The sequence below is a fragment of the Dendrobium catenatum genome, unplaced genomic scaffold (genome assembly GCF_001605985.2).
Source record: "Dendrobium catenatum unplaced genomic scaffold, ASM160598v2 fragScaff_scaffold_9, whole genome shotgun sequence".
In the NCBI taxonomy this organism is placed as follows: Eukaryota; Viridiplantae; Streptophyta; class Magnoliopsida; order Asparagales; family Orchidaceae; genus Dendrobium; species Dendrobium catenatum.
In genome coordinates, this window is record NW_021318471.1 from 31818 (window position 1) to 45585 (window position 13768).

General features: G+C 33.7%; 1 protein-coding gene across 1 annotated transcript in view; it reads left to right on the forward strand.

Moving 5' to 3' along the window:
• The first annotated feature begins 12896 nt into the window (after nt 1–12896).
• Nucleotides 12897–13768, forward strand: part of LOC110105990 — a 5285-nt gene continuing 4413 nt past the window's right edge. The window contains exon 1 of the mRNA XM_028701244.1: nt 12897–13766. Coding sequence (XP_028557077.1) covers nt 12897–13766 — 870 coding nt within the window. The remainder of the gene's footprint in view (nt 13767–13768) is intronic.

The following is a 13768-nucleotide window of genomic DNA, read 5'->3' on the forward strand; positions in this document are numbered from 1 at the left end:
AGTAGTTAATCTCAAATTTAAGATATTTTTCATAATTTCATATTTATAGGTTATACATCTCCAAAATCTTAGCTTCAATGGCATCAATTTCGATGCATAATTTATTTTGAAAACTTTTAGAGTTTAGGAGTAATTGAAATTTTGACCATCATCACTAACCTTTTTTTATTCGATAAATATTATTCGAACACACTACTCAAAATTTTATATTTTTTGTAGCTCTTAATATCAGCGATTTTAAAAACCATTGTTGAATAATATAATTGGAAATAGTTTAATCTGTTAATTTCAAATGTCGTAATAACCAATGCTAAAACCCATTAATGGCTTATAACTAGCTCCCACGAGCAATCCAGATTGCCCCTTTGTTTGCATGTTTGATGCCTAGCTTATCTCGATCCCTCCTAGTCGACCAAGCATCCACATAACAGGTTTGTTTGTCCTTCTCTTGAACCAGCTCTGCTTGTACCCCAATTCTTCCCCCTCCCTCTCTCTCACTATTCAAACCATCAACTAGCCGTCTCCCTGCCACCCACTACTCCCCTGCCAAGCCTTGCCCAACTCTTATATGTAGGTTTTCTTTGGGCTCTAGCGGCGTCTAGAGATTTGGGAGAGAACGATCCTCCTCTCGAATAGAGGATCAATTGTATCTTGCTATTTTCCATTTCCCTTTCATAAAAAAATACAAATTATCTACTGTTTATGCGATTTTGTGTGGATTTTATAAATATTTTTTGCTGTTTTTCAAAGATTGATAGGAAATACTTGAGCTCTACAAGTGTTTCCTATCAAATTGATATCAGAGCCTAGAGTTGGGATCGTTGGCGTCTGGATTTTTGAAATTTCAGTGGTAGATTTGTCTCAATCGGAAGAAAATCTCTCGAGTTCTAAGAAGGAACTATAGCCGAAAGAAAAGTTGAGGCCTTTGAAGGGGTAGCTAGGACAATTGAAGACAGATTTCGAAGATAATATCTAAGATTTTCAAAATCAATTTTCATCAATCCATGAGAAGATGGATGGAAGATTTGTCGTGCTAGAAGAATTAATGAAAAAAAAATGATTGAAGAAAAGAAAACCAGCATCATCTGAAACCATCGGCGGCCATGGAAGGGGAGGAAACCCTAACCCGTTTAGGGGTAGGGAAAATTCGAAAGTGGAAGTTTTAGAGGGAGATGATGGGATGCGTAAGCTAGAACCGCTTTGGAGGGAGGAGTTGAGTAGGGGATACGACAAACAGGAGGCTGATTTTGTGGGAAGAAGGGAAGAATTTCATCGCCGAGATGCTGAATTTGAAAGAATTCAGTGTCGAGGGGCTGATTTTGAAGGGGGAAATGAGAAATTTCATCGCCGATGTGCTGAATTCGAAAGAATTCAGCGTCGAGGGGCTGATTTTGAAGGAAGAAGCAAGGAACTTCATCATCGAGGTGCTGAATTTGAAGGAATTCAGCGTCGAAGTGATGATTTTGAAGGAAGAAGGGGAGAGTATAAAAAGGGGTTCGAGTATACTCGTCGGAGGGATGATTGGGACACTTGAAAAAACCTTTTAAAATGGTAAACAAAATTGAATAAAAATGTTGGACACTTGGGGAGCTCATAGTTAAAGAACAACCCTTTTCCTTTTCCAAACATGAGACGTGAACGCACATGTATGAAGCAAAGCACAACTATATGTATAAATCTTCATAAATCACAATCCACCAAACTTTTAGAATAGAAAAGAATGACATAACCTTCTCCAAAAATCCTTCAAGGAAGAAGCCTTCAACCTATTGAATCTCAACAAACAACCAAGTTTATTCTCAAATTTTTTTTTTGTTGACAAGTCTCTAAATATTGTGTTGAGGAAATTCCCATATGAACAAGAGTATCACATAAAGTCTCAAACCATGCAAAATGACCATAGTTTCCTTTAACTGACATTTCATCAAATAGCTATTGTGTAATATTCATAAAATCGCTTAAAACAAATAAACATGAAAGTTCCTATTTCCACAATCACACCTTCTCATTATATCTTTAGACATACACTTAGTTGAAGCACATATAAAACCATATACACAATGAACTTCCATTTACATTTTTTTAGTTTGGCTAAATAAGATGAGATTTGCCTGAGTACAACTTGCCATCCAATAGGTTATCTACAAGACTCACATATATCGCATTGTATGAACACTTTGAACACACCACTATCCAAGATATACGTAAATACATAAGTATCTCATCTTGTTCCAACTTATCTTCCCAAAGGTATAAGTGAAACAAGGTGTAAGCATGCTTTCTGATGACTCTCTAATCGATCAAAAGAGACTTGTTATTGTTTTTTTTTTTAAGGAGCCAAAGTGCAAACACTTCTCATGCATTCAATACATGGTGATACAAACTTTCAGAATTTGTAAACGAAACTTTAGGCGATCTACCATATGGCATGAACCATGAACAAATGTAGATTCTACATAAAAGAAAAGCTTCAACCAACATAAATTGCTCAAGAGATAACGGTATACAAGCACTCGTTTAATTGAGGTTCATGTCAAAACAAAACCCCCTTTTAAAAAAAATGCTTTGTTGACTTCTAATGATAGAACACTTATTATCATTCATCACTTAATCTTGAAAATCTTGAAAGGGAGATGGCAACAGAAATCCTTTTCAAAGAAAGTAACAAGAGAAACATATCAAATAATATATGGTATGTATAGCTATGTAGGAGAACATTGATGTAGCCCTTTAGGTTGGAAATAAAAAAAAAATGGTCTTCAGCCATTGCCATTATAGCATGAAACAAGAGGGAAAAGTAGCATGCTCTCATTGTAAGACCAAAGAAAGTAATAATCTATAAAAGCAAAGAATAGAAGGAGCAAGAAGAAGAAGAAAATAAAGAAAAGAAGCAGAGAGAACGTGGGGAAGAAGATATAGGAAGAAAAAGAAGAACAAAAAAGAGAGGAGTGTGAGAGCTCGTTTCTTTGATTTCCTTCCAGGATCGTCCGGGCCGATTTGGAATCGTCTTGGGACGATCAGTGCATGGCAGAAGTCAGTGAGCAAGGGTTTTTATCGTCTGAGAAAATTAATTATCGTCCTGAGATATCGTCCTGGACGATTGGATTTTGTTCATATCGTCCTGGACGATGTGGCGATCGGCCAGGCCGATCAGCTTTGTTTTATAAGAAAATCAGCTCGTTTCGAAGAGAGAGAAAATCATTTTTTTTAAAACAAAATATCTGAGGAGAGAGAAAGAGAAGGAAAGCAAGGGAAAAACTGGTTCTTGGAGGCCGCGGAGCGCTTTTCGTCCAACGCCGCTGTTGGGAGAAGTGTTTATCTCGCAGTAAGGACTCCGAATCCTATTTCTGTTTTCGAAGATGTTGAGTTTTGATAATTTTGTGCTCATATTTGTGTTTTCGTTACCGAAAAACGTGCACCGTTTTGTATTGACGAAAGTTTCACCGCACAACTTTTGGTATGTTATTGATATAGTATTTCTGCACGTTTTGATTATTTTCCAGAGAATTTCGACCAGTTAGTTTTGATTCGGCGGTGTTTTATGTTGACTGTAAATTTATATGATGTCGGAATTTGTTTGAGCAGTAGAATAAAAGTCTTATATTGTTGTTGTGCACGTTCTGTATTAATTTGGTAATTTCTGATTTTAGGAATTTTGTGTAAATTCCGTATACTGCCGTTATGCCGCTGATTTTTCGTACGATTTTCGATTTTCTGAAATTGATGATTTGAATGAATACGAATGTGACTATCTGATTATTGTTCCTGAAATACAAGTGAAGACTGGTTGAACCGTTGGTTGGAGATCGACTTGACCTGTACAGGATGGTGGGCCGACGGGCTTTCCTTTAAAAAGGGTTTGGTGTTATCCTCTATTGATCATTGATATAACAATTGGGAGTTATAAAGAGATTACTATGCCGACGGGCAGCCGACGAGCACAGAGTGACGACTCTTATTGAACCAACAGATAGATATCTACAACAGCACTATGGATTTCTACAACAGCATTATGGATTATCGACTTGAAAAACGCCTTAATAGCCAGCGATGTACTTGTCCAGTAAGACTATTGTATGGAATTGCATGTGTGCGGTTTTGGCCTGTTGATCTCGTTTTGGATTTATAGAGTTATGGATATCAATAGATTTCATCGACAGATTTATTGTAGTGAATTGATTTATTGCTATCGATTATGGATTTGCTAACAGAGTGCCGGGTTAACTATTATTGTACGATTTCATTGAATCCTAGCCACTGAATGCCTAGACCCAACAGCCGTGGCAGAATCAACCTTGAGGGGACGACCGAACAAACAACCCAGGCCATGGAGGATCCGGGAAGAGAAGAAATGAGGCCTAAGGTTAGGGAATGAAACCCATACAGGGACAATCGGAGATTCTTCCGAAATGTCCACAAAGGGTGACCATTTAGTATGCTTCATAAGGCAATTTTTAACAAAATAAGAGCCATGCGCAAAAACCCGACAATAGTCCAAATCGCAATGAAGTTTGATCAGAACATGCCGGGAATCCAGCAAGGTAACCGAAAATTCACCAGACAATTTTAGGTTAAAGAAAAACCGCCTAATACACTCCAAAGAAGGCCTCAAATTCGGGAAATAACCAACCAAAGAAAAAGCAAAAGGAGCAGCTAGGGCATAAACTTCATCTTCAGAAATCCAAAGAGAAGGACAGCCCCTAAACGATGATTGCTTAAGATCCGAAAAAGTCCCAGAAGGGCAACCCTTAAGGGCATTGATGAACGAACGAGAAGAGGAAACACCATCAAGAAAGCCCGGATCCACAAGCTTGACCGCCATCAGGCGGACAAACAGAGAAAACAAAGCAGCGAAAGCGAAGAAAATACTATAAAAGGAAGAAGATGAAACTCCCCTAAAAGAATGAAGACGGCGAGGGGCGGAGGCGCCCCAAGAGAGGGACGCACGAAACCCTAGCAGCTAGAAAGTGACAAAATTTAAGGGCGTATGTTGTATTGCTAAAAACGGGCATCAATCCATATAATTAAATGAAAGGGACAAACTAAATGATGAGTATTCTTTGTTCGAGATCAAATAATTTCATACTAGTTATTATTCCTCTTATTCAATGTCTTCATCATGCTCTAGTCTTTCTATTGACCTATTGATAAGCATTAGAAATAAGCTACACAATTTTAATATCTGCTCTTTTGCTTAGTTTGCTCCCAATGATGTTCTGCAATAGATATGTTTGAAAATAAATGTGGCAAAACTCCTTTGTAATAGCAACAGCGACAATATTGTATGTGAAGCTAAGTTCAGCAATTTTTATGAATCTGTATTTTGTCCCAAATATTATTTCACTCCATCATTAAGAGAACATCACTCAAAGTTCAATATCTAACATATAAGGAAAAAATTAAGTTAGATTTATTTTGAGATAAATAAAATACAAAATTTGATTAATTAATCATCTATTGTATTAAACTAAAAAATAATAATCAAATGTCTTTATTCATTTTCTGTTTATCATTTTAAATATTTAATTTTTTTTTTATCATTGTTGTGTTTTTCTTATCTATTTTTAACTATAACTTTTGTAATATTTATTATCATTTTTAGAATAATATAACAGTGTTACATATTTGATATGTTTATTCTCTTTTAATAGAATAGGCTATATTGGTATTATGCCGTAATGCAACTTAATTTTAATTATTATTTTATTATTTGACTCATGTTAATTGTTGCTTCAGCTTCATCACATTTTTTTCAGATAAAAATGATAAGAGCTTATATTATAATGTACCATTGTCTTCATTGATAACAAAAAACTAGTAATTTAATTTATATTTTATATGATTTTAGAGCATACAATTATTTTAAAATATTAAGCAATTATATTTATTTATTTTCGTAATATTTCAATTTAAAAAAATAATCACAATCATTTATATTTTAGACATAAGTAAATCTAAAGATTTTTTAAGATTATAATGGTTAAAATTAAATATGTAAAGTTTGCTTGTAATTAAAATACAACAGTAACATTCACTAGCAGCAATTACAATAACAATTTCATTGCTTGCCATCTCTAATTATGTTGCTAATTAATCTCCAACACCAATAAGGTCATATCCCATTTTAAAGACCAATGTTGTATTTATTGCCTAATTAAACTAATATTTATTTCAACTGTTGATGCTAACCTTTAATACAAAGCACGCCAACACAAACTAGAGTATTGCCCACCATTATAAACAACACCAATGCTAGTAGATGGCAATATGGTTGTCGCCTCCCATCACCATCAAGCTTGATGTCACATTAGCAGGGTCATCATACATCATCAATATCGACTTCAACACTCGCTCTCGCCAAAAATAATAATAATAATAATGCGTGTATTCACCATCATGGATGCTATATACACTATCATCAATAAGGTCTAATGAGCATTATCAAATCCTACACAAATACATATAATGTGAACAAAGTGGACAATTAAAGGTCTTTTAATGGCAACTTCAATATTTGAAGGCTTCTCCTTGACCATGAAAAATATCTTCCATAACCTATATCTATTACATTGTATAATTTTTTTTAATTACGTGGAAGAACATTATTTTTTAATATGTAAATAATACATGTAGTGTCAGTTTAATTGGGCCGCCCTTATTGGTTTTTTCCATTCCTTTAATTTTCATGTAAAAAGCTTCTTGTTTGCTATAATAAGCAACTGTAAGAAAGCTAATTAGGATTTTTTTTATTTAAATTCCCATACAATTTCACTTTAAATAGAAATTGAATAATTATCCGCCTCAAAAATTCATCTCTTCTATAAATAGTAATTATGATTTAGGTCTCTGTTTTTCTCCTCATTGTCTACCAACCAAACAACAAAAATTAATGGTACACGCCTAATTGTTGAGAAAGGGCATCTGTCCGCTTATTTAAAAGGAAAAAACATACTAAATTATGAGTATTCTTTCTTCAATATTAAACAAATTCATACGGAGTTCCTATATTCCTCTTATTCCATGTCTTCTTCCTGGTCTGATCTTCCTCTTGATCTATTAATAAGCATTGGAAATAAGCTGCACAATACCGATCTATTTTCTTTTCGCTCAATCTGCTCCCAATGGCATTCTGCCGTGCCTGTCCCTAATCCTTGCCCAAATTACTTGGTAAGCTTCAACTCTAAAAACAATATGATCAACTTTGTCATGAAAAAAAACGAGAGTATTAGCCGTAATTACATCATCTCCTTGCCATTTTCGTCATCTTCTCCCATGTCTTTCTTTGGCTCTTCAAATGGGTGGCTTGTCTTCATAGCCTGTAAAAATGAAACTCTTCATCTTTTCGATCCTGTATCAAATCGTAAATTCATATTCCCCCCTCTATACCCAAAGATTCTCCATTATTATAAAAAGGTAAAACCAAGTACTGTTCGCAGTGCATATTCTTTATACCTCAGAAGGGTAGTTGTCTCTTCGAGCATTAAAACAGGCATTGCGGTGGCCGGCATTGTCCACATAACCAATCGAAGAAATTCAAAAATTCTGGATAGAAGAATTGTGTTCTACAAGCATGGATGTGGTGATTGCCAAAGATGGTGTCTTTTGATGGAAGGAAGCAAAGGCATAAGAGATATCATACTCGCTGGAGATGACAGATTTTATGCCATTGGCAATGATTGGGAGTTCTATATGCTTGATGAAAGGCCTCCATCGATCAAACTAAAGAGATTCAAATTATGGTTGCCAAAGCACATTTTAGAGGCTGATTCTGATCACGATGATCCAGCTGATGAAAGGGTGTCTTTCACCTGCATTAACATGATAGAAAGTGGAGAAACAGACATAGTGATTTATGGGAGTTATTGTGGACATAAGAAGCTCGCAGGTTTGATATCTTTGAAAATAAATGTGGCCAAACTCCGTGGAGATAGTAACAACGTCAATGTTGCATGCGAAGCTAAGTGGGGCGATTTTATGAAATCTTCATTTCGTTCCAAATATTATTTCACTCCGTCGCTAAGGGCACATCACTCAAAGTTCTTGTGTTAGATTTATTTTGAGATAAATATAACACAAAATTTTGATTAATTAAACATCTATTGTATTAAACTCAAAAAAAAAAAAATTCAAATATCTTGATTCATTTTTGTTTTATCATTCTAAATATTTTTTTTTAATATTATTATTTTTATGTTTTTCTTATCTGTTTTAAGTGCAATTTTAGTAATATTTATCTTCATGTTTAGAATATCAAAATAATATAGATGTGTTACATATCCGATCTATTCATTTTCTTTTAATAGAATATGCTATATTGGTTTTTTTTTTTTTTTTTTTTTTGGGACCAATTAAATATGTGCCATCAATTATTCCGTAATTGTTGCTTGCGCTCAATATTCTTCGTGACATTGAATAAAGTCTTGGAAGGCAAAGGAAGAATGTAACTTAGATTTTATTTCGGATGACTTTTTTATTATTTTTTTAATTTTTTTTAGTACAAAAATTTGTTGTGCTAAATATCTTTTTACTAAAAATATAGTTTAAAAAGCAACAAAAAAACAGCTTCAAATAAAATCTTAATTTTAGTTATTCACGAGGCTTATGTTAATTGTTGCTTCACCTTCATCAAATTCTTCAGATAATAATGATAACAACTTGTATTATAATACATCATATATTGTCTTCATTGATAATAAATACTAGTCATTTATATCTCATATGAATTTAGGGTTTCCCAAATTATAATTATGTTTGATTTTTGTAGCATATTTATAAATAGTTATGTTATTACTATAATATTTAAATATAATAAGTATTTATTACGTTATCCGTTTCGATCAAAGTCTAACCATCGAACCCTAACCTCTCCTTCTTCCGGTTCATTATCCGGTCCGATTTTCAAAGCCTTGAGATTTCTAAAAATTATAAGAGTTAAAATTTAAAATATAAAGTTACTTAATTAATTTATTATAAATTGATCATACATATGTAAAATGTACAAATAGACATAAACCAATACTTAATCCCAATTTTGAGATTTTTTTCGTAATTTTTTCTTTGGAGGTGTTGCGCCTCTCCAAAGACTCAATTTAAATTCATCCACATCAATCTTGATGCATTATTTATTTTGAAAATTTATCGAATTTAATTGAAAATGATCTAAACTCTTATTTCAACAAACTTAAAGTAAAAAAAAATTAACGTATCAAGGAAATGAAATCATCGACGTCAAAAGTGATTCAATTCGTCTCCAAATGAATATAGGTCAAACACATGAAATTTAGTTAGAAACTTGTTCTCACTCGAGCATATTCGCTTGGCCTTTTTTATTTTACCACTCTCATTCGAGCATCATTTACTAGCTGACATCGTTCATCTGACATTATCATACCTCAATTATTTCTCCGAAAATATTATATGATACAACTTCAAGAGACGAATTAAATGCTCCTAACTTTATAAAGGGGAAATGAAGCTTTAATAAAATATTTATTATTAAATAATCTAATGATATGAATGTAATTATATTAATGGTTTAGGTTATAACATAAAACTCTTATAAAATTTTTTTATATCTTTAAATCCATGGATTCAAAAATTATGAAAAAATATTCATAAAATATCTTAACATATATAAAAAACTCTAGTTAAATCGTTTGTAGAATGAACACTTAATGATCCCAGAAACCACAATTGTATTGATATGCATTAATTTTTTAAGGAATTGAAATTAAATAGAAAACTTTTTATTTTTTTACAACGGCCACCAATAAAATTAAGGAAAATATCATAACTAAAGTATACTAATATCTATATTATAGCAAAGATGGTTTGCAAATTGGATTTATAATGATTCCTAAAAAATTATTTGAAAGTGTCAAAATATAGACTTTTACAATTATAAACAATGTCAATGCATGGTCGTGGTGTCAATAAGCTGGTTGTCGCCTCTCATCACTATCAAGCTTGATGTCATAGATATCAATGAAATCATGAACAAGGTCATTAAAACTAATGCTCGCCGACACTAATAAGTTCATTGCACATCACCAACATCGACCCCTACCCTCGCAATCAACAAAAAAATCGATGCCTACATTCACCATCATAGCGTATGCACGTCGTCGCCAGTAAAGCCGATGCACATAATCAAATCCGACATAGATGTTTGTAATCGATTTTTCCCTCACTATCATCATTGAGTTTTACACTACATTCATTTACCTTTAAATCAAATAAATAAAAATAATAATCATCAATATTTGCTTTATACTTGTTCAAACAACTCAAAACATTTTAAATAGTTTGCATTGAATTTCATTTCACTCTGCATTTTTTTTTCCAGCAAGACAAACCCTAAGGCTTCATTTGGGGCAACTTTTAGACGCTACTTTTTTGCTTCTTTCAAAACATTTTTGTATTAAAAAAGATGTTTTAGAAAACAATAAAAAATCTGCCACAAACAAACCATGAGGCAACTTTGTACTAAGGCTTCATTTGGGACAATTTTCCTAGTACATTTTAAAGAAGCTTTTTTATACAAAAATTTTTTGAATTAAAAATTTTTACTATAAAATAATAAAAAATTGTCCCAACAAACGAAACATAATTCTACTCTTGAATGTGGCTCAAATAAACTTGGAAAATATTGTGATATCCCAACTCAATCATCATTAAGATTGAGTAGATTTAAAAGCTTATTGCGTGACAAAAAAAAAAAATTCACTATGGTGTGAACACATATGATAAAATATATAAAAAATAATAATAAAAAAAATTAATATTTTGTGTTTTGTTATAGTTATTACATATTATATAGAAATTTATTTCTTTATTTTCAAATAGAAAAAATATTTTTGCTCAACATTTTCTCAAATTTATTTTAGAGCGATTGCTTGAAGGTCTAGAATTTTTATATATTTAATGTAAAATAAAAATCAATGAAAACGAAAATTGCATTCAAATTGGCATGATTGAATTGGAATCATCATTAAGATCAAATAGCAATTATAAGAAGTTCTAGAAGTATTTTTGTTGCATCATTATTATCTTACACATTCGTTTTCTCTATAATTAGTAACTTTGAGAAGGTTGTTAGAACTTTTTTTTTTAATTCCCTTACAAATTTGCTCTAAATAGAGATTGACTCATCATCATCTAAAAAATAAAGCTATTCTATAATAAATAGCAATTACTATTTAGGTCTCTGCAAAAATGTGTCCTCCATCAATTTCTACCAGCTTTCAAACAATGGAATTTAAGGGTATCTGTCGTATTGCCAAGAAAGGGAATAATTTTGTATATTTAAAAGGAGAGGGCATACTAAATGATGATTATTCTTTATTCGAGATTAAACAATTTCATACGAAGTTTCTATTTCCCATATTCAATGTCTCCATCATGGTCTGATCTTCCTCTTGACCTATTGATAATCATTAGAAATAAGCTACAAAATGCCGATCTTTTGTCTTTTCGCTTAGTTTGCTCCCAATGGCGTTATGCCTCACCTACCCCGAATCCTTGTCCGCTTTACTTAGTACATTTCAGACATAGAACCGAAGTCATTTTTTATTTGGACTCGGACTTCATCAATGATAAAAGTCGTCCTCACGTCATCTCCTTTCCTTTTTCATCATTTGATCCCATGTCATTTGTTGGTTGTTCAAATGGTTGGTCTATCTTTCTAACCCACGACGATGGAATTATTCTTCTTTTTGATCCTGTATCAAAACGCAAACTCATATTCCCCCCTTTATACCCAAAGTTACTCCGTCATTATAAAAAGGTAAAACCAACCGTTCACATTAATGCAGATTGCATACACGTCTGGAAGGTAGTTGTCTCTTCGAGCATTGACGCAAGCATTGGTGTGGCCTGCAATGTTACGATAAAGGATAAAACAATGAGTTTTCTAGATAACATATTTGTATTCTGCAGGCATGCAGACGATGATTGTCAAAGGTGGAGCCTTGTGATGAAAGAAAGCAAAAGCATAATAGATATCTCCCTTGCTGGTGATGGCCGCTTTTATGCTATTAGCAGAGATTGTAAGTTCTATATTCTCGATGAAAGGCCTCCATTCATCAAATTAAAGAGAATCAAATTATGGTTGCCAAAGCACATTTTTGAGTCCGGTTCTGACATCAGCCCACCTCCTAAACGTCGTCTACGACCTATCGAATTTGACAGCATGAAAGCAAGTGGAGAAACAAATCTAAATATTTGTGGGTCTTGTGAGAAATATAGACCTGGACAGCTGACTATATCTTTGAAAATAAATTTGGCAGAACTCCATGGTAATAGTAATAACATTGAAGTTGCATGCGATGCAAGCTGGAGCGAAGATGACCTTGAAAGCTCGACCGAAAAAGATGACCTTGAATGGTTGGAGTGTCTCAACAGTTATAAATTTAGGCCATCATTCAATGTACGTTCAGTGTCAAACATAGGATAAAAATGAGTTAGATTTATTTTGAGATGGATAAAATACAAATATTGATTAATTTATTAATCATCTCTATTGTATTGATCTCAAAATGAATTTAATCAAATATTTTGAATCAATTTTGTTTATCATTTTAAATATTTAAATTTAATTATTGTTGTATTTTTCTTATTTGTTTTTAAATTTATTTTTTTGTAATATTTTTTTGTAATATTTATCCTCAAGTTTTGAATATCAAAATAGATCAGAGCTATCTAGATCTTGAAATAATTTTTTTCGCCGACCCTAGCTCTCGTCTTTTCGCTCTGCTAGGGCTTTTGCCCTAACTCCTCCGTTCGATTGGGTGGATCTCCGCTTGGTTGTCGGGTAGTCTCTCTCTTCTTTGCTTGTTTTGTTGCTTCTTTTTTCGGTTTTGGCTCTACCGTGGGGTTTTCATCCGGCTGTTGCCGGTATGGTGGTTGGCCGGGTGGCTGACCCTGGGTTTTTGGTTGATGCTTTCAAATCTCGGTCTTTTGCGGAAGCTTTATCTAGTGTTTCATCTAATGCTAGTTTCCCAGATCTCCGTGCCACCATCGTCCGTGGGTTACCCGCTCTGTGGATTTCAGAAGATAAAATTGATGCTCTTGCCAAGCCCTTTCAATTTGCTTTAGTTGGTTCTTTTCCGACTAAGCAACCATCTCTCGACTCGATTCGTAAATTTTTCTTTTCTCTTAAGCTTAACTCAGAGTTTTCTGTAACTGTTCTGGATCAGATGCATGTCCTGATTAAACTGTCTAATGAGCTGGATTATAGTAGAGTTTTTTGTCATCGTTCATATTTAGTTTTTAATTGTTTCATGAAGCTTTCAAAATGGTCTCATTTACTGGATGTGGGTTTTGATACCCCTGTTATCCCGATTTGGATTTCTCTCCCAAAACTTAGACCACATTTGTTCACCCCTCGGATCCTTCATGTTGTGGGCTCTTTGTTCGGGAGGCCGCTCAAAGTGGATTCCGCCACTTTTGTAGGGTCTCGACCGTCTGTTGCTCGTGTTCTGGTGGAGTTAGATATCACTAAAAACTTTCCTTCTCATATCTGGCTTAGGCCTGAGAATTCGGGGTACATACAACAGGTGCAATTTGAAGCGTTTCCTGATTTCTGTGTGTCGTGTAAATGCCTGGGTCACCTTAGGGGTGTGTGCTCTTCTTCCTCTCTTGTTGTCTCTCCCCCTACTACTTCTGTTCCCGTTTCCAATGCAGTGAATGAACCGTTAAGTATGGAGGGGTGTGAGTTAGTGGCTCCTGTGTCGGTGGCTATGGATCCTAATCCCATTACTCTTGGTGT